Raw genomic sequence first — 21,770 nt, forward strand, 5'->3', positions numbered from 1 at the left:
ACGACAGCATCACCCATGCTAGCCTGTCCATGCACAGTGGTTCAGCAACACCTGAAATCCTTAAATCAGTCCTAGAGGCCTTTTCTAAACATATGCTCTAGTGCAATTAAAAGTTACGGGCCTGCAGCAGGAACAGCTAGGCAAATCTCTACAGATTACACTATACAAAAGGGCCAAACTATGTAGTCATTGATGGCTCCACACAGACTTCAGAAATTCAGGAATCTGTAAAATACTCACCTGTAGTGAGGTATTGACCTAGAGTATGTTTGGCATTGTTCTGAGCTCCTACTGTCTTACCAGCCTTCTTGAACCTTCATGTCTTTGCTGTTGAGCTTAGACAAAAAAAATATTTTTTCTTCCCCATGTCATTTTGCTCACTTATTTTTCTGATTTTATTTATCAGTCTGTAATTCTGTCAATTCTGAAACAGAGTTTATATGAAAGAAACAGCTGGGGCTTGTGACTGCAGAAGAGATTGTTCTTTTATGCAGGAAAGCTCCCCAACTGTTCTTTCAACTCTTTGATGTGAGACTGACAGTGAATGCAGAGCCAGGAGGGTCTAGTGTGTAAATCTATCTTTATTACAGGTTTGTGAATTTTTTTGCTGGGTGGAAGTTAGTCTTATCAAGATGGATAGCAATATGGTACTTAGCATTAGTAATTGCTGTATTTTGAACATTAACAACAGGAGTCTTGATTTTGCAAACAGTGGACCAGCTCACAGCAGCATTAAGACATGACTGGTTTAATTCCAACACTTTCACAGCTTTAGAAACAGGTCTGGGCTTTTTTCCTGACTTGTAGTTAATTATAAAAACTTATGAAAACCACTATATGATAACACTAAGGAACAATGTGAGTTCGCTTGAATAACTAAATGTGTGGTTGCACAGAAATTAAAGTGGATTAAAGCTTGGGCTGCAGCGGTCTCTCCTTTCTCTCCACCTGCAGCTGCATGTTTCCCCTCCAGCCCTTGTCTCTCTAGTAACAACATTAGCACTGACCCCACGATCGGCTAGATCAGGAGACTGACAAGGCTGAAGGCAAAGGTTAGGTTAAGTAAGGTTAAGACCCATTTACTTTGTTTTACTGAACCAGTGCACCACACAGTTGCACCATTACAAACACAGGTGCAGGAGGTCAGTGCAGAAAGAAACACATGGCTTAGGTAGCCCAGACTTGGCTTGGCTGCAACTGCTGTGGAAGTGCATCCTGCCTTCCCAGACAAGTTGTTCAGTGCCCCCTAATTTGATGTTGCCGTGTATCAGAGCCTTTGTGTGCCGCCTGACTTCCCTTGGAAGGGTTTGTTTAACCCTGTTTTTGTCAGCCTCCTCCCAAGTGGAGTGCTGATCGCAAGGTCAGCCTGTCCACCGCATGGACAGGGCTGTACTGCTTCTCCTCTTGGCCTCCTTCTGCAGGCAGCAGTCCTCCCTTTGCTCTGGAAAGCAGTTAGCGTAAAACAGCATATCTCCAGCCTGCAGTTTAAGTTTGATTAAAATGGTCAGTGTCCTTAGAAAATCAACGTAAGGGAAAATTATAATTTGGGGGACATTGGAGATGTTTAACACAGAAAATAACGATGCACTGCGTACATGGGATTTTATTTCTGTTTTCATGCAGAATGAGTTTATGGATAAAGATGAGCAGAAGTTAGTCTTACCTGATGTTTGTTCCAATCAAATGTAACTTTTTCTTAGAGTGGTCACAGTCTCAGAAAGAAGGAAGTACAAGTTAGAAGCCCTGAACAAGAGCTTAAGATGTCACTGAACTGCACCACAGGTGTGTGTTACTGTTTTTGAAGGTACATATGGGAGGAGGAGGAAAATGAAACTCAACTTTTGTGCATGGCAGAACTAGGTGCTAGTGCTAGATGAGCCAGCACTTGTTCAGAAACCTCTTAGATGCTCTATAGTGATCTTGTCTGTTTTGTGGGACAATAAAGAGTGAAAAAAAGACTACCTGCCTCTGGCCCAGCTTCCAGTATTGGGAGCAGCCTCAAGAAGCTCATGAATCTTGCACTTATGATGCAGCACAAGACAACACTTCTCACTCAGTGAACAAATATTTGGAAAGAGGGGAGTCAGCTGTAATCAACCTCCTACTTCATTCATTGGTACGTTTGAAGAAGGGATACCTAAACACTGGGCTAAGCACAAAGGCTACTATAAAGAAGTGTTTCAAAAGCCAAGTGCAAGGATGAAAGCAAGGGGCTTTGTCCTTGTCAAAGCTGAGAAAGGCATCCAGAGGATTTGTACTGTGAAGCACACAAAAAAACCCAAAGAGGATTGTGCTAAGCAATAGTAGATGAAAACTGTCACTGGCAGAGCAGGATACTACACTGGTATCAATCACTGTAGCTGTTGCCAATAGACATCAGCTGCACACAGGAGCAGTCCCCGGTAGGTGCACTGCAGAGCCTGTTTAGAGGGATAGCTACATCTTGCGTCCCTGAAAACATAGAAAGAAGAACTCACCAGCACTACTGATCTCCAAGACAAAGCAAAATCTGTCAGGCAAGTCTTAACCACAAAAGCTGAATTAAGGAGACGTGTCCAAACTAAATTTTAGAAGGGTAGCAACTTCCTGGAAGGTCCTGAATGCCTGCTCAGCAAGGAGGCAGGCAGGATTGCGGTTTCTGCCTGTGGAAAAGCTGAGCAAATATGCTGAATTTCCCAGTCCTCAGTGAGAAACAAAATAAAACAACACAAAAAGAAAACAAGTTATCTGGAATAATGAGGGAGATAACTAATCACTTCGGTTTTGACTTTGTGATATCAGCCTTCCAACTGTGCCTGTGCCTGCAAGAACTGCAAACCCCAGTGCCTCACAGCTGCAGGAGACACTAATTCCATCTGGAGCAGATCTGCAGTCAGCCACAGGTGAGAGGTCAAAAAAATCAGTAAGTTGTACGCTTACGGTCTAGAAATATGAACAGGCAGCAAATTTGTGAGAAGTTTACCACTACAAACTCTGAAGAGAGCTTCACCCAATGCTACAGATTGCTTAAGAGAGCAAATTGTCAGCACCTCATAGCTTCAGAGCTATGAATAAAGTGTTGAAAGACAAGTGGTATGCTTCAGCAAGCACTGAGGATGTTTGTATCAGAGGGAAGCAGTATCAGTCCTGGGCATGGTACTCTGGAGACAGGAGGCAGCTGAATTTAATGCACAAAAAAACCAAATCCTTTCTTTGCAAGACAAAAAAAATTACTTCCTGGGCCATGGATGGGATCTCCCTGAGGGAGCCATGTCATCTCAGTTGGAAAGGAACATCTGGGCAGAGAACTGCAGTCTGGGTTCACTACGGTGTGAACCTTCTATAATGAATTTTTTGAGTGAGTTTGCTTTTGGCTGATCTTATTACAAATCCTTCTTCCCTCTCTTGTCCTAGTGTCTTTCTCTGCCTCTTTCCCACATTGGAAGCCGTAGTTTGATGATTTGTGCCTCTCTTCTTGCTTTTGTGGGGAAATACTGCTTTGGGGCAACCTGATTTTCATTTATTCATCTGGCTGCATGTCCATCCTGCAGGTGTTTTGAGCTGCACTGAGCCGCGAAGGAAGAGGGTAAGTCTTAAAGAGGCAATGGTGTGTTTGGCTCTATATTCCCTCTTTCCACCAGGTTACTAGTGTTGTGCTTGCTGGTGCAGAGAACTGTCCCCAGGCAAGCAAGAGGGCTCATGCAGCACTGCTGAGTGCCATCCCATGGGCTCGAGGGTGCTGCTTTGCTAGGCAAGCAGGCCCCTACTCTGTTTTGCTCTCTGCTAAAAAAGAAGAGTGCCTGTGAGATCCTTCGTGCACAGCTGGATTTGATCTGCTGTGATCTGTATGCAGTGGGTTAGCGGTAAGATTTTTCTTTTTGGGTAATAAAATCACTAGGTTGTACGCTATTAGTTGAAAACTGACTCCAAATGTGTTTCAGTAGGTGAAGTGTTTTAACAAGCATCCACCACACTCATGGGCTACTTATTTAAAGCAATAATTTATGCTTTTTTTAAAAAAAACAACATGGTGAAAAGGGTGAGGGGAAATCTCCATATAGCCCAAACCAAATTATTCCACAGCCCAACCATTAAGCACTGCTGTAAGAGAAAAAAAACCTGTCCTGGCTCCTCACTTGGAGAGCAAGCTGTTCACAGCCTGTCTGGTGTGAACTTTCTGGTTCAGGTTTTGTTATTGTGCTCTGACACTGCCCCTAGGGAGTTTGCAAACAAAGTAGGCTCAGACCTCATGGGAGACCTAGAAGCAGCAGACTACTTTATAGTATTACAGAGGGCAGTAGAAGGGAGTGGTTTCTCATACCGACATAATCCAAAGCATGTGTGGATAACTACATGCTTACTATAAAATCGTCCACATCCTGCTGCTGCTGCTTAAGCAAACAGTATTTATATGTAGCCAGAGTACAACCCTTCAGTGTCCCCTTCCCTTTTAGCCACATAAAACCACATACTTTTATTTATATCTACATAAAAATAAAGCTTTTCTTTGCAAAGGGGTTAAAGGCTTAGGCAACACTTTTGTTTTTCCCTTTTTTTCCCTCTCCTAAGAGGTAAGCAGTGTGTTAGCAGGAAGGATAGAGAACTGCAACTCAAACAAGCAGCACGTCATTTGTTCATCGTTGTGGCTTATAAGCCTTAGCTGTCAAGAGTTTTGTAAACCTTATCCCTTGCCCAAGCCAGCTGAATTGCCTCCCTGCTTCTCCCTGGTTGCAGAGCACTTGCTGTGCCTGCAGAGAGGAGTCTCCTGCCTGGGCTCTGTTCAGCTGGGGTCTCGGCAAGTGCAGTCCTGCCTGCTGTGCTGCAGCCCTCCCTCAGGCTCTGGACTTAGCCAAATGCCTGGTCTTTCAGCCAGTACCTGGGAAAGCTGTGTGTCTGGGCAAGCGTGGAGGCACCCTGCAGGACAAGAATGCTGCCTCTGGAGAAGGACAAGCATTTCGTGGTACCAGGTTCGCTTTTGTTGTGTGAGTTTAGCAGTGATGCTGCAGTAGCTTCACCGACATGCTGTGCCGAGGAATCTGGCCTTTAGAAACATGGTGACCATCGTCCTCAAAAGCTGTTGCTCTTCCTGCCAGAGGCAGTTGTTTTGAAGGGAGTGGGGAAGGAGCATGGAAGGATGGAGTCTTTCCTTAGAAAGAAGTAATGTTTACTAATTAAATTTAGTAATTAAATCAACTGTCAGGGTAAAAGACCTGCAGAGCTCGTTGGAGCTATGTAAGCAAGTGAGGCAGGGAGGAATGGCTCTGGACTCTTGTCAATGGCCCAGTGAGGTGCTGAGGAGAAATGGATGTGCGATGGGTGATGCAGTGCTGCATCGCTCCCTCCCATCTGCCACACCTCATGGAAAATCAATGTGTGCACTTCAGAGCAGCCCGAGGTATTATAACTTGAACATGGTATAGACTGATATAGACTCAGAGAGGGGCATTAAAGATGTTGCCATGCAATTCCCTGTGAAGTAAGCCTGTGCAGGTCTTCCAACATCTGTGCTCATTAGTCACAGTGCCAAAGCCAGGCACCAGTGTAAAGCTGGTATATGTGAAGCACAAAGCATGTCCAGTGGGCTTCCCACATTAAAAGCAAAACAAAAAGCATTGGCAAGATTCTCATGAGAATGAATTGCATCTGATTGCAGTTATAGTTGGTGATATTGGCAGCAAGTATTTTAACTTTCACACTTTCATTTATTGCTTTATATTGTCATCTACTTTCCATGTCAGTGTTGCTTTCAGTATGTAAGTACTATTTAAGCAATACTACTTAAAACCTTGTTTCATCTTATTTGGTTTTATTGGTTGATTGTTTTTTATTGGTCAGAAGCCATTTTTTGCTATTCTAACTTTGTTTTTCCCTGCATAAAGCCTTCTTTATATGAGCATGAGCTGGTATACAAATTCAGATCAGGGAAGAGCCACTGTTGATGATCCTGTTTTAAATACATTTCATTAACTACTTTGTGCCCTGTTTTGTTAGTTTCTTTTTTTTTTATTATTTGAAAAAACTCTTCCAGATGGAGCTTGCTGTGATGCTTCTCTAATAACCAAGGCACTTGTGTACTCTCAGCTTTGCTGCCTCAGCTGCCCAAAATGCATTGGATGGCTCAGTAGAGGCTATTCCAGGTTTTGTAACCATTCTGGCAAAAAAGAAGGGCTGGAGTCTGTGATTTCATGGACTTTCTAGTCTCAGTCTTCATCAGTGATCACTGAATGAAAGATGAAGCTGAGCTTCTCAGAGGGAGGATAAATGTATTGTTGTGTTCATGTCTTCACATGGGAAGTTGACTATGGGAGCAAGTAAATTGTATCTCAGTGAAAAGGCAGGGGAGGATAAAAATAAGTATTGTAATCAGAAGAGAACATGCTGAGACATGGCTTTTCCCCTTGTAAATCTGGATAGATAACATGTGGGGTTGCATACTACTGAAATGCCTTACTGAGAACTTTATATCAAAATTTGATTAAATTGACTATGTATATGACAAGGTTTTAGATTTGATTCTGACTGACTAGAGGAGAAATGTTGGGTGGAGGTGATGAAAAGCAATGTAGGTGAAAATGATGATTAAACAATATGCTTTTAGTGTGAGAAATGTTTAAGATCAGTAGAAAAAGGATGTCTGATTGCCCCTTCCCTCAAATTTTTGCAAACTAAACTATTTGATGTCTTCTTTGCTTTAGTTTCCACAAACAAAAGCTGAGTGTGACAATTAATACATAACGTACCATACATGCAACTTTAAACAAGAGGACGAAGGGAATGGTTAAATTGATGATTCCTGAACTGTGGTCTGCAGCTAATGTGCATTAGCAGTTCTGAGCTTCCCATCTGTGTACACCGGTAGTCCGTGAGAAAATCTGACATTCAAAACAGTTTGAAAGCTTCTCTGTAAAAAATTAGATAACTGAATGAATGAAGTTAATTCATTTAATTACTAGTGGAAACAATTGGTGACTCACTGACAGCTGCCATTAAGAACTTATGAAGACTTCTATGGTCCAGCAAATCTGGAAGAGAGTAAGCACTTGGTTCACCTTTTTCTACAAATAGAGCTGTCAACTAATGCTGATATAGAATAACCAAATTTATTTATGAATCAGTGTTTGGACACAAAACAGATAGTTAGGTGATCATTAGCTTTTTGATTGAAAAGCTAACTTGCAAAAAGGATCACTCATCTGTATGACTATGGCCAGGCAGTAGGAAAAAAATTTCTGGCTACAGGCTACTTTGGAAAACCCTGACTATGGCTTTAAGAGCATATGTGCAGGTACACATGCCTGGAGTACTTTAGCTGTGCTTACCTTGCCACATAACAGGGGCAGGGGTAGATCTCCCATGGGGAACATTTCGGCACTGCATTTTTCTGCTTGTTGCGGAACCGTTTTACTTCCTTGAGGAAACTTAGTAGGCAGAACAAAACTGGAAACTTGCTTGGAAGGTTTTGAAGGCTCTTTGACTTGACTGTTAACTACAACCATAGGCATAAAAAGAGCTCTTGAGAACCTAAGCTGGCCTGCCATTCATTTTATATTAACATCAGTTTCTATACTTGTTTTACTCAAAATGAATGACGGAATTTCCATTGTCTTCGGTACTGTTGCATGGAAGTCTTAGGTCTGGTCTTTGGCTTGCATCTCTGTGTGTATTTATGTATGTGTGAGGTATTATCTACCTGCAGTGTAGGTGTCTAAAAGGCATATGCAGGAACATCACACCAGGGAAACTGTCAGTAAATCAGTTCCCTTGTAGAAAAGACATTGCATCATTTGTTGGAAAAGGGCAACAGCAGAGACAGCTTAGCTTTCAAAACTTGATTTTGTTTTTGTTAAGAGAAAATGCTTTTACTTTATTTTTTTTTCTTTCCTTTCCTCTCTTCCCCTTCTGATCATTACCAGGATTTCTTCTACGTATACACTTGATGCTTCAAGGAGTTGCAAGCTCCATTACTGAAGGCAGCAGCGACCTACAAGGAAAGACTGAAGTGATAAGGGTTGCTTCATGCCATAGGTTGCTGAGGAAAGTCACAAGATGTCTTTGAGCATTGCTGCATAGAAAAAGAGGAGTATACTTATTACTGACTTCATGATCTTAGAACCAGTACTGATGGCTTTATACTTCTGCAAGAGCAATAGAGGCAAGACATTATCAAAACAGAATAAAGCAAGGCAAACGAAAAATAAGAAGATCTCCAAGACAAGGTGCAGAATCTTAATGGCTGGAGGCTTTTAAAAATAAGTTAAAACATCCTCTTTCCCCAAAGCAGGTAGATCATCTGTACTTTGTGTAGCAGCTGTGTGCTGTTATCATAATACAGAATAAGGACAGAGTACTCCAACAGCTTTGCTACTTTGTTTGGCTTTTGCTTTTAAGATTAATAAACAACACATCAGACAGCAGTAGACAAATAAGTAACCTCCATTACTTGTACAAAAAGTTATATAAATACAACTTTGCTGTTTTGTTTTCTTTTTAGAGAATGAAAGCATCCTTTCATAAAATATTCAGCAATCCTTATCTTAGCTGAGATGCTGCAAAGTCACAATTCAGAGGACAGACATCTGCTGAAGGTAAATCCACACTGTGCAGAGACAACACAATGGTCCCTCCAGATCTGATCCTTCATGTTTATCCTGTGCACAGCTACCCAGCTACTATTCAACATGTGATCATCTGAACATGTTTTGCTATTAAACAGATGAAGATACTTCCCTGTACTGCTTTTTGTTAACTACTGTACTAGAAATATTCACCACATCATCGTTAACATCATCATCATTATTATTATTATTGTTGTTAAGGAATTGTCCTTAATTCCATGCATAATTATCATTTCAGAAGTTAAAAACATCATCCCTCCCTCCTGTCATAGTTTATAAAGCACTCTGTGCACAGTGAAGCAGAGCCTCAATTAAATGCAAACAGTATTAAAATTAAGAGAAATACCCTATTACTGTTGATTTTAGAGGAACAAAATTCTGGGGAGATTTAAAAAAAAAAAACAAAATAGTTTTATCTGGACAAAATAATGTACAATTATTAACATTGCACTTTTTGTACAAGAAATTCTAATAAATATACAGAAAAGATAGACATTTACATACATAGAAAGACATTCTTTTTTTAAATAAAAAGTTACACTGATGCTTAGCGACACTATTTCTTGAAGACCCATTTGCAGAAAGAGCATTCACTGCCAGATGTGTTTTGAAGTAACCCAGCTTGAGACAGTTTAATGGCATGAACCTGGCACTGACCTCAGAAGTGGACTCCCAGTTTTGCTGAAAAATCCATGTGTCATGGAAGCTGTAACACAGCAGTCCTTGAAGAGCATTTCATTAACATGCTGCAAGGCATGAGCCCCACTGGGGGTGACAGGAGAAGCACAGCCAACTCTTCAATTTAGAGGTGGCCTTGAACCAAAGGCTCAGATCCAGATAACTCTCCTTTAAAGGTTCATGATGCTCAAACCCCCTACTTTGCAGATCTCCTCTGATTTTAGGGCTGTATTCTGAGCAGAACAGAGAGTGCTCAGGAACTAAAAGGATGAAGCGCTTCACTGGCTGAATAACTGCAGCAGCTGGCCAGGGGAAAAGGCCCACAGACAGCATGCAAAGTCATGCTGCGGGTGTGATGTTTGAACCTGACTTTTTAGATTGTATCTTCAGGTTGTTATACATGGGCTTATAAAGGTGCTGCTTTATAGCACCTGTTTTGCTGGAGGCAGTTGGAGAGGAGCAAGTTGGTTAAAAACTATTGGCATTAGTCCTCTGGGGTTGATGCTGAATCCATTCTGTTTCTATTGAGTAGGAATAACCACCAAAAATTAGTATATAGCTTTTCTACTATTGTCCAAAAGGCTTGTCTGCCAGGAGGGAGAAATTTCACGTTAGCAGGATAGGAAAACCCACTTCTTCACGTTCCTTTGCAAAACCCTAGCTTTGAAAGTACCTGAACTCTGGGAACTGGTAGCTCCTTCTTTTCCAAGTTAAGTGTTAGCAGGATGGACCAGGCAAAATAACTCCTGTTACCACAGACAACTGCTATCTTTCCTGCCTGTACTCTCTACAGGACAGCATTTGCAGGTTTGTAATCCAGTCTGTCAACAGCAGACCATAGTTCCTCTCCTTCTCCTGGATAATAATTTAATCACCTCACCTCTGTGCTGAGGGCAACCCTTCTATCTGCAATACACCCTTACAGGTGTGTTTTAAACTCAGGCACATTACATAGCATTGTTCAACTTCCCCAGATACCGATCTTCAAAGATCATGAGCATCTCCCACTGAAATAATTTGTAGGCCTGGTATGAGAAGGAGAGAAGGATTTAGAAAGAAAAAAAAGGAATCCAATCAATGTAAAAAAAAGTTTATAAAGCAAAATCATGTTCTTATATTCTCAAAGTAGTCTAAGGCAAAGTACCTATATATTGCAGAGCTGAATGTTTCATTTAGCCTTTTTTTTTTTTTCCTTTTCTTTTCCCTTCTGGCACCCTGTGACTTATCAAGCTGTTTTGTTTCCTATTGTGGCGGTCCAATGTGATGCTAGGTTTTTTCTCTGATCTGCTTTCCCATGTGTCTGTTGGTGTATCCCCAGGCATGTACATGCATTATGGGGCATCCCCACTCCTCTTAGGCCCATTGCTGGTGATGGGCTCACCGCCTCTGTGGTCTGCCCTCATGACCATGTTTTGCTGCATTCTGTCTCCCAGATTCATAGAAGGGAAAACTTGTCAAGCCCCTTTACAACAATGATTTGGTAAAAGGGTTTGTTTTCTTTAGTTTTGTTTTGTTTTTAAAGGGAAATAAATAAATAAAATAAAAAAAAAAAGAATTCCATTCTGTTTATATTTTCTGTAAAAGTCCTTGCCTCAGTGAAGCAAAGTCTGTGATCCCCTTGTTCCTCCATTTTCACTGCTTCTGTCTTCAGACTTTTCCACAGGTCCCACAGCAGCGTGACTTGAACTGTGTGAGCTGGCAGAGTTTGAGCTGCTTCACTTTCTCACAGTACCTTGTGGTGTCTCTGCACTCCACTGCCAAAGGGGAAACAAAAATAAATTATGATAAAACAATGAAAGAAAGATTTCTTACCTGAGAACATTTCATGGAGTGGTCAAGAGGCAGCTTTGTGTTGGGAGGTCTCACTATGAACATGAGCTTGACTTGCTGCAAAGACTGAGGGGGGCCTGCAAGCAGCCAAATGCTAAAAGGAGAACGTGGTGGGCAACCTTTGCTTTCAGAGCCTGAGGAGAGGGCTTCTGAGGCTGCTCCAATCTCTGTCAGTTTGTAATCTACCAGCATTTTAGGGAGGCTCTAAGATTTTCATAACAGTTGTTAAATCAAATTTGAAGTAGTAAATAAAACTGGAAACTTATTTTAAGAGTAGCTGAAACGTATGTTGGTCAACCTTTTGCATTTGAAGAGACAGTGTGTGGGACTGCCACCTCAGTTTACCAGGTGTTGTGTTGTGCTTTTCACATGTGTATTGCAAAACACAACCCAGGGTGAAGATGTTAAGACACTTTTTTAACTTCCTTAGGACTTAGGTCCTGGTATCATTTGGACAGTTTTTAAGGCCCGCAGTCTCCAACTTTTGAGCTCCAGATTGGAAAACTGTCCAGTATCCCAACAAGACCTGGGGTGTTTTGTTGCCCAAGGGACTCCCACTTCCCATGCTAAGACTGGAAAGGTGATCATCACAGAGGGGTTGTACAGCCCTCTCCAGTAATGTCTGTGACAATAACTCCACTGTTGTCTAGATGTGGGACATTTCTATATAGCAGGAAGAGGCTGGAGGGACACCAAAGGTCTTTCTTGGTACCTGTAAGCTCTCTCAGCCGTCCCACTTCCACTAGGGCACCCCAAACTCAGCTCATGGGTTTGGACCTGTGGAGTCCGCTTTGCCTTTACTGAGAGGAAGCGTCAGAGTAGGCAGCAGGCAAACACAGGCAGGTTCTGCTGTTGCTTCTGTGATGATTGCACAGCAGCCAGCTTGTATGCTAGTGGGAGCTGGGGCAAATGAAAAGATAATGATTTAAACTTGTGCTGACTGGTGTTTCCCAAGGAGGCACTGCCATGGTGGGGCATAATTTCCGAAGAGGCACATCATCTATACCTTTTTTCCAAAGAGGCACATCATCTATCCATTTCAGGAATTCCCATCATCAACCTACTTATTGGATTTAGATTTATTGTATTTTTAACTGTAGCCAGCAGTCTGTGATTAGTTTTTTTCTTTCTGTCTGTACTGTTAATGGAACGTTGAGACCGCATCAGCCGTTTCAAATGCTGTTTTCAAGGAGATGAAATCTCAGTGCTAACACCATTGCTAACAAGCCACAGCAGGCACCATTTCCCCGGGGACTCTGAGTTTTGGACATCGCATTTTGCACATATCAAGGCTGGAGGTTTCCCAAGACACCCAGCTGCAAGGTCCAGAGCTTAATTTCTGAGATGTCTCTGCTTTCTTTCTCCCCCTGCACCACACTGCCTCCCCTCCTCTCAGCAACATACCATTTTCACAGGGCATGATGTTGCAGCGCTGCCAATTTGCTGGCCGTGGTCTCCAGGAGCAGTGATGCTCCAGCACAGGCTTGTTGGTGCGGACATGCATGCAGTCCACACGTCGGGACTGGAAGCCGTAGTTTCCACACGTAGCTGTGCAGACAGTCCACAGGCTGACCCTCCAGTGCACGCCACAGACGTCAGTCCAGCAGTTCTGGGTGGTCAAAGGCCTGCGGGCAGGAGGGAGGGAGGGAGGGGTGACCTGTCACCATGCTGTCCAGGGAGCAAGTTCATGCCACACCGGCCGTCCTACAAGCACCAGTGACAGCAAGCCTTGTGGATCCCAAATATAATTCGCCCAGAGCACCGTATGGGTCAGGTCTTTGATGGGTGCAAGTGGGGGTAACTCCAGCACACTGAAAGGCAGTTTGTAACTGCATGCAAGACCCTCAGTGGGTGCACACTGGTGTAACACTACTGGAGCTAAATGAGCATTTGAACTATTTGAAGATTTGGCCAAAATGTCGTCTCGATGAAGTGACAAACCAGAGGTCCACTGAAAATATGCAGTGACTCAAGTGGTGACCAGTAAGACCCAGCAGGGCTTTGTAACTTTTTTATGGCTTTACAGCCAGTGGGAACAAAACCAATTCTCTGAAACCCTCCTTTTCCCTTCAATGCAGTCTCACAGAAGGTGCATTGGCACTCTTGGTTCCCACCTATTTGTCACACAGATAATGAAAATACGTAAGTGGGAGCCAAAGAGCCAATTATACTAATTTTCAGTCATGATCAGGTATGATTTACATACCTAAGTCTCATGTAAAGTAAATATGTCTTTCCAGTGTTGACAGTTCAATTTATCTGCAGGAAAACAAAAGCTGTAGAGTGCTCTTCTTTCCCCAGTTGGAGCTTGTGTTTAAAAATGAGAGCAAACTGGCACCTTAAGAAGAGATAGCACAACCTTTCAGACAGGATTTGGCATGCCTACAAGACTTTCCAGTTGTTGGCCAACTAGTCTTTTTTTCTGGGAGTCACAGGAACAGAGTGAAGCCTTGGCTTAAGCCTGGTGAGATTTGTACCACATAACTGTATGGGTTGCAGCATGACCTCTTTGTCACACAGGGGAAACCAAAAAGTTGTCAGTTAAGTCACTAGTCCATTCATCACCTCTGTGAAGGGTAGTGGTTTCAGACATAAGGGATTCTTGTCCTACCTTGGTAAAGCACTGCATTGATCCGATGACACAGAAGTCCCATCTTTGGTCTGACAAAATATCTGTCTGTGCTGTACAGCCAGTTGTGGTCCAATGCAAGGCCCGTTACACTGTGAACACAGAAAAATCACTTACGCAAGGTAAAAGGCAGGACTTGGTCCCCTTTCATAAGACTGCTGTTGAAATAAAGTGCATACCGCCATTCAGTGACTGTTGAGTTTTCAAGCACTTCCTGCAGCTCTGCAGGCTTTGAAGCTAAGAATGCAGCCATCTTCTGCCCTACCTCACTCTCCTCCTGCAGCATTAAAACTGCATTTATATATCTGCTCTGTAGATTCATAACCTCTTCTCTTCAATGGTTAAATCTTAAACACATCTGTTATGGTAAATAAAACACTGTCATGTCGTTAGCCAAGAGTCTATGATCCTACAGGAAATCTCAATACATTCCTTTTATCATGCATTTTGCAGCTTGTACTATCACAATTTATGGGCAAATAGTTAATACCCAAGAATGCATTGAACCAAGAACTTATTCCACTCCATTTAATAATGTAAAAGCATTGCAGAACAATAAACAAAAGCAACAAGTATGATAAACACAGTAGATCTGCAAGCCTGCTCCAATACTGAGGTTATCCTAATCTATTCAAGCTCATCAATTACATACTTACTGTTTAGCTTTTCTAATCTTCTCTTTCGGTTAGATTGTAATTAGCTACATGAAGCATGTATTTGTATTCTTTTAAAATTATATCAACTGTTAGGAAACAGTTTGTTTTTCTAAGTATCTAGAAACTATATTCAAGAACAGACTGAGAGCTGAAGATAGGGACCATAGTGTGAGGGAGGAATTTTTGCCAGGGGAGGTCTGCTGACCAATCATGCTGCACCCTTCACCTCCCATCATTAGGATCCCTATTTCACACAGCCATGCACTCCTCACATAAAACTCCCTTCCTGCTATTTCTTCCATCCTTGACATCCGGGAGAGAGAAGCAGTGACTTCCAGGTTTCCAGTTGCTCCCAGTCAATCCCCTGATTACAGCAAGGTGGATGGAAACGTCATTTGTTGGAGTATGTGGAGCACTTCTGCGATATCTGCAGGGGCTAGCAGTCCTCATCACAAGTAAGCCCAAGTCACTAGTTTTAAAACACTATGGATTACATAGTGGAGATCAAAATGCCACTAACATTAAATGAAGGAAAGGAAGTAATTCTAGAGGTGGCGGTACAGTAGGTAGTCTGTTTTATATGCTTTGTGGGAAAGTACCTGGACCTGGTACCCCATGATACTACTGAGAAGGTCACTGATCCACTGAGCCACCGAGCCAATGATATATTCTTAACTGTAGTTAGATAACAGTCATCTGGCTTGGAGACTGAGCTGTACAGAATCACGTGGGACTTGATTTACTTTTTTAAGCTAGGTAGAAGAAATATTGTATTATAATACACAGAGGTTATGTCTAACAAGTTAATTCAGACCTCTTTGATTATCTCAGCTGAGTATGATGTCATGTGGAAAAATATAGCCCATAATGATCTACAAAATAAGGATGAGGTAATTGTTTTTTTTGCAAGCATAATCCAGTCCTTACCTGGAATTCCACAGGGAATGAAAATTTACTTATTTCATACAAAAAGATAATTGCAAGTTTTAGTCATAAATGTAATGCAAAAACACAACCACCTTTCATGAGAGAAATTTCAAAAATACACAAGCAAGAGTTAAATGAAGTTTTCTTCAAGTAGTCAACCATAACAAGTTCTGGTAGCTGAAGACACTTTTTATACCAGCATTGTAAAAACCCCTGATGCAGTGCAATGTATTATGCATATTACCCCAAGCAAATACAGAATGCATGTCATTATTAACAAACTATTGTATTTCTCTAACCTCTAATACAATGAGATAGCATTTGCCATTATTTTCATACTGCCTTACCATACACTGCTTAGAAAAGGAGGCAAAATATTTCATGGTAGCTCACTATATGCCAACACTGGTAGTTATTACTCTGGTGAATTATTCTCTTAGCCTCTTCTTGCATGCTAAGAAGTCTTGCTTCTATATCTTTACTTGACTCATCATTTCAATTACATGTATGACTACTCTGGTTTTGTCAAACTGCCTTTTCTTTTTTCCTTTGAAAACATTTATTTCACCAGAAGTGATGTTAAAGTAGTACTGGTATCTGGCTTTAACCTCTACCAAAATTGGCTTCTGTGTTTTTAACCCAATCTCTCATTCACCCTGAAATGCTATACCCCCATGTGAACCACCATTCTGGAGATCTTTGGGCTAAAATCTGTGAGTTTCTACCCCTAAGTCTGAACTCTAGTGGACTCACCAACCTTCACGTATGGCTCAGTTGAGCTGGAGTGGAGAGAAAAAAGGAGGAAAGCACACAGCAATTACTGGTCCTCATTTACAATTTACTATGTATTGACAAGTGTCTTTTCAGGAAATCTCATAGATCACGCAGAGACAAAGAGAAAACTCTTCTGTGGATTCCCACAATAAATCAATTCAACTGTAAATATTTGGAACATTTGGTATTTACGGAGTGAAGCTTTTCAACATCTGATCATTGTTTGAAGCTGCAAGGAGAGAATGTGAAGGTCTGCAAAACAGCATGAAGTAGTCTGAAAATGCTTTTAGCCCTACATTCCGCTTTTCATCATAAAGCGAATAAAGAAAGCTCCTGCTTTTTGGCATTCTCAGGCAACATCAGCGACTTTGTAAAACGGTGTTATTGTACAATCCCCCTGCCCCAAATGTATTGCAATCATCAGTCCTGACTCCTGCCAGCCAAAACTGAGACATGCTCACTGGGTGGTAAGGGAAATTAAGACTTGGAGAAGGCTATTTCCCAGATGTGTCACCTGTCACTATGAAGAGGAGGGGCAGACCTTTCCACTGGGGATGATACAGAGGTCTGCAGTAAAAGTCCTGGTCACAAGAAGCACTTCTAGGGATAGCGGGAAGCTACAGAAATCCAAGCATGTGGTGCATCAAATATGGAGTTGAAAGAGCTGAACAAATTAGTCACCTCCTCAAAAGCCTGCAGACCATATCCTAAAGATAACAGGGTGAAAAACCTCTAATTTTCTGTTACTTTTTTCCAGCCCACACCATGAGGTTATCCTTGGACTACTGGCTTGTTCCTTACCTGGCCCCAGGAGGATACCACCCACTCAGCACAGGGCTGCCTGTTACAGTTCTGTGTGTCCACAGGGCACTTGGACACCTGGGCACAAGCCTCATTTGACATTGGGACAGAGCTGCCTCTCGCTGTCAGGCGCTGACATGTCACTCGCCGCGTCTGGATGCCTCCACCGCAGCTCCGTGTGCAAGGAGACCATGATGTTACCATCCATCTGTGAGAGAAAGGCGAACAGGTCAGAGGGCAGATATGTGCCACCATCTGCAAGATCATTGGTGTCAACAGGTCTTTATGTGTTGGACCAAAGAAAGGCAGCAATGACTTGGTTCATTTAGGGTTTGATCCTGGAAGGTGCTGAGAGCCTCAGCCTCATGTACAGCCTCATGTACAGTTCCAACTCATGTAGTAGTCACTGAAAACTGCTCAGAGGATGAATGCTGAGAAAAGAGCACATTGTTTTTTCATTAAACTATCTTTCTCAAGGTTCTTTGGGCCCAGAATTAATTTTCTAGCCCTTAAGGCTGTTTTTAAAGGCTTAGTAAATATTTCTAGTCCAGGCACAGGGGTTGGGCATGGCTGCTCTTACACCACTGTGCCACAAAGCCTCAGTCACAGGCTACAATCACAATGCCAGCAATCACTAGCCCATTTACACCCATTAGTAAGGAAAACTATCTCTATGAAGTTGCTGGAGTTGCTCACAGGTCACTTTGAACTTGCTGCTGACAGACTAGCCAAAAAACTGATGATTCCTGCTAGTATCTGCCTGCTCTGTTATGGCCCTGACAGCTGGAATAATCCAGAAAAGCCTGAAAGTTGCTCAGGGATGGGTCCAGTGCACAGTCAGCCTAGGGACAAAGGACACCCTTCTTCTTTCTGCTTGAGCTCAGATCATGCATTTGCCAGCTGAGGCTGAGGCTCTGAACCCATATGTGATGGGGTTTAAAAAATCCCCTCTAACTAGTAAAAAGCCTGTAACAACAGAAAATAATAGACCAGGTCCAAACTCTTACCAAGATGGCCAACATATTTTGTTTCTTTAAGGATCATTAAGTGAAACACTCATACAGTTGGGCTTGGGAAGGAGGTAGTAGGAACAGGAAGGATGGGACTGATTACTCGTTTCCTGAAGAGTTTTATGGTCAAGTCAGCAGTTTGCTTCATTAAGTTTCAAGATACTCAGCAAGATTTGTGTCTTATTGGGAGGAAAACAGCGCCTATCATGTCCCTCACCAGCAGTGTCTATGATTACTTTACAAAATAGGCAATAGGTGTTCTCCAGTCTCATGGAGAGGCATCCATTGCTATTCCTCAGTCTTCTGTGAGTAAATCCTGTGGTCACAGAAACAAGTATATAAACAAACACACTCTCAACATGAAAAACAAAAGCACTGCTACTTTTTTTCCTGCAATTTGGTGAGGTTGAATCTGAAGTTTCTGCACTCCTCATAAAGATCTGTTCTGCATTTCAATCAACTTTTATTTCCAAGCTTACATCTCAGCAGTTTCTCAGTAGCTGAGGGAGGATTGTGGGTTGCCTTACAGTTCAGGGAAGGTATAAAAAGACATAAACCATTCCTGCGGAATTTACTGCCATCACCAAGGAAAACTGCTGCTAATGAGCATTCTTCATATTTCATCAAATCTCTTTTGGTTTCCTCCTTATGACTTAGCTTGCAGCTCAGAAAACATTTGCCTGCAAAGAAGGGTAGGAATATATTTAAAAGGTAATTAAACAGAACCTTGCCATATACCCAAGACACACCAGATTTACAGTGGTAAATCTGGCCACTTGCTTCTCATCAGGTTGATTAGCACCTCTCCTTGCCTCAGCTTAGAGACTTTTTTAATACAAGTCAGAAATCACTGTTGAATGAGAGAAGTTGTACTAAATTTCCCTTGAGATCCTGACTACTTTTAAGTTCTTGTATACTGAAACACACCACGTCCACAGTGGAAATAAGGGAGAAGAGGGAGTAAAAATACAGAAAAACATGGAAAAGCATGTTTACACACCTCAGCTACAGAGCCACTGAATTGCAAAAGTAGGAGGCTATTTTTAAGATGGAAGGAGTATAAAACTACACTGACTCTCTGGATGGGCAGTCAGGATGTATTCTTCTTTTTATCAAATGGTGTAAAAGAAGGAAAGTGTTTTGCATGGGGAGGAAGCAGCAGAGGAAGACAAAAGTGTAGTCGGAAGTCTTTCAAGTTGTCCTGGCTCTATTGTGTTTAACAGTAACTGAAAATAGGGGATTACCATGGCAGAGAGTTACAATCCCAAGCAAACCACAAACTCCAGTCTCCCAAAGGAGGCAGAACTCAGTCTGACTGACCTTCATGCATACAAGATCTGATGGGATGTGCCCATTTTCCAAAAGACATTTCTACTCTGCCGAGGGAATTCTCTGCAGCTGCAGCTACAGTCCTGCCCATATTGATGTTCAGGCAACATCAGAACTCAGAAGAAAACCCCAAAACAGCTGCTAAACTTAGTTTCTTGTCTGTTATATTGTTGGGTTACACTGGTATGAAGACATGTGTAACACAAAAAAGATATGACCCTACAGTTCTGCGGTGACGACACTCCCATGTGTGGAGAGCTCAGAGGAGGCATGGTATTTACATCCAACAAAGGGTGAGGCTGGAATCACCCAAAACAACACAAGCTGTGAACTTTGCTAATAAAGAGTAGACAATAGCCTCTCTATTATTTTCTAACCTAATTACTGAAGGAGTAAACTCTCTTTCTACCATGTACTGTCAAAGCTTTCCACAAATCTTGCTGCAAATTCCCAACTGTCTAGGTTAAGCACTCAAATTCCCTTTTAGCTGTGACTTTTCTCCAGACAGGCACCAGAGAGGCTGCAATGATGTCCTGTGCAAAGAACTCTTCAAGCACACCTTAAAAGCATGTATGACATTTTAACATGAGACAGACAAACCGTGAAGGGCAGTCTCTCCTGTTGCATGCAATAGCCTGCAGGGCTGGCTTGGGCTTCTCTTTGCAGTGGGATATGTTGACTTCAGCCCCATCCAGTAAGCACCTTAGCTGGGGTAGCTGCACACCTTTGTTGCCGCAGGAAGCCGAACAAGCCATCAGCTTGTCCACTGACCACTGGTATTCTGCCAAAAAGTGTGTGAGAGACGTTAAGACTCATAAACCCCCAGCAGGAGACCCTTAGAAAAGAAACAGTCAGAGACGTTCTCCAGGATGAAATATTTGGACTCCTTGTCTCATGTGAGGGGGAGCTACCCATGCCTACAAGGCACCAGGCAATGAACAAAGAAGGGACACGATTCCAGCTGCTGTAAACCCCTGACTGTCTTTGGTGTAACAAACCCAACTTTTTGGTGCTTAGAAGCATCAGGCACGGAAAGTGAGTGACATGGTAGAGCAGTTAAGTGAAGCCAGATGCCAGTGATGCAGGACATTGCATCTACATTTTTAAAGGAGTGTGATTTAGTGAAGATGTGTTTAACTGCAGTTACCAGCAGTATCTATGATCTTACAATAGTATTTTTCTCACCAGGTAGATCATACAGATCATCCATACTGAAGATGAATGGGGGAGCTGCAACATATTTAAATTTTATGACACAATCTAAGTAAAAGTTAAGTTCTTCCCTACTCCATCCCTTACAACTGGAGCAATGAAAGCTGCGTATTCTGTTCCAACCCATCTCCACTGCTCTGTTCTACGGTTTTATAATTTTCAGCTTATTTCTACAGTAAATACAACAGTTGCAACAGTTTTACATGTGAAGTGTTTTCAAGCAAGAAGAAACTGTGAAACACTGACCTTAGTAGATTAATAGAGCGGCTTTTAATTTTAGGGTTCAAACTGTGACACCCCTGTCTTGAATTTCTGGACAAGAAAATTATCCAGACTCCACAAGCATAAGTATAGTTTGAATCAGTAAGGTGTGTTTTATGCTCAGCAGGCCAGAAATATCAGGTGTCATTTTGGTACAGTAAAACCTAAGACACTGCATGGTACCTGGTAGTCCTGCAAATCTATATCCATGGCAGTACCCATCAAAACATCTACTTCCTGCTGCACATGACAGTCTTGGCTTCATAGAAGAGAAATCCAGGATGAGAAAGGCAGTGCAGGGAAGTCAGTGGCAAGAGCTTCAGAGGGTAGCAGGACTGAAACTGGAAGGTTACCTTGTATAGCCAGAGTTGTTGTTTGTGTAAGTGAGCCAGCCTCATTCTGAGCAAGGCAGCTGAATCCACCATGAGGAGCATCACTGATGTTGAGTATCTGAAGAATTCGTCCCCCTGCAAGGAGGCGATGCTGCAAACTGAGAGGCTCACCAGAGTAAAGCCAGGTGATATTTGGGGTTGGATGACCATCCACAGCACAACCTAAAAACCAGGGACATGAAATAAACCTGCTGAGTACTGAGCTTGCTGCAAAATTACATGCTTTGAAGTGGTCAAAATTAGGCAAAAAAGTCTATTCCATCTGATTTCCCCCTCATTTTCTCATAATGAAAAAGAGGAATACTGACGTAATGAATATTTTCTCATAATCTGAAAAAAATTATCCAAAAGGATAAAAAAAAATATTATTATCATCCATATTGAAATCTCAGATCAATTTGGAAATATTTATATCAAGCTTTCTAAAGTTCCCATTATTTTGGATCATCTTCATTTTAGTATTGAGGAAAGTGGGATAGGGAGGTTACACACCTAGCATACGCTCAAGGAGCATGCTTGAACAAGCAATACAAACAGAGCTTGGTCTCCAAACCTCCTTCCTATTTAAACCACTGGGCCACCTTCCTCTCTTGTTTTTTATATTAGAAATCAGAAGTTTTTGTTATGCAAAATTTTTGTTACATGAAAACTGTTGAAAAAAAACAAAGAGATAAAAT

The 21,770-nt window shown here is 42.1% G+C and overlaps 1 protein-coding gene across 1 annotated transcript; it reads right to left on the reverse strand.

Moving 5' to 3' along the window:
* Positions 1–10,785: 10,785 nt before the first annotated feature.
* LOC104459410 (ADAMTS-like protein 1) lies at positions 10,786–21,255 on the reverse strand (the record flags this gene model as incomplete). The annotated part of the gene is made up of 6 exons (XM_010088094.1): positions 10,786–11,026; positions 12,507–12,727; positions 13,714–13,823; positions 16,890–17,097; positions 19,829–20,009; positions 21,055–21,255. Coding segments are annotated over 6 exons (1,028 nt in total), but the record flags the coding sequence as incomplete, so codon positions are not given.
* Between the last annotated feature and the right edge of the window lie 515 nt (positions 21,256–21,770).

This window comes from Pterocles gutturalis, unplaced genomic scaffold (genome assembly GCF_000699245.1).
Source record: "Pterocles gutturalis isolate BGI_N339 unplaced genomic scaffold, ASM69924v1 Scaffold53381, whole genome shotgun sequence".
NCBI lineage: Eukaryota > Metazoa > Chordata > Aves > Pterocliformes > Pteroclidae > Pterocles > Pterocles gutturalis.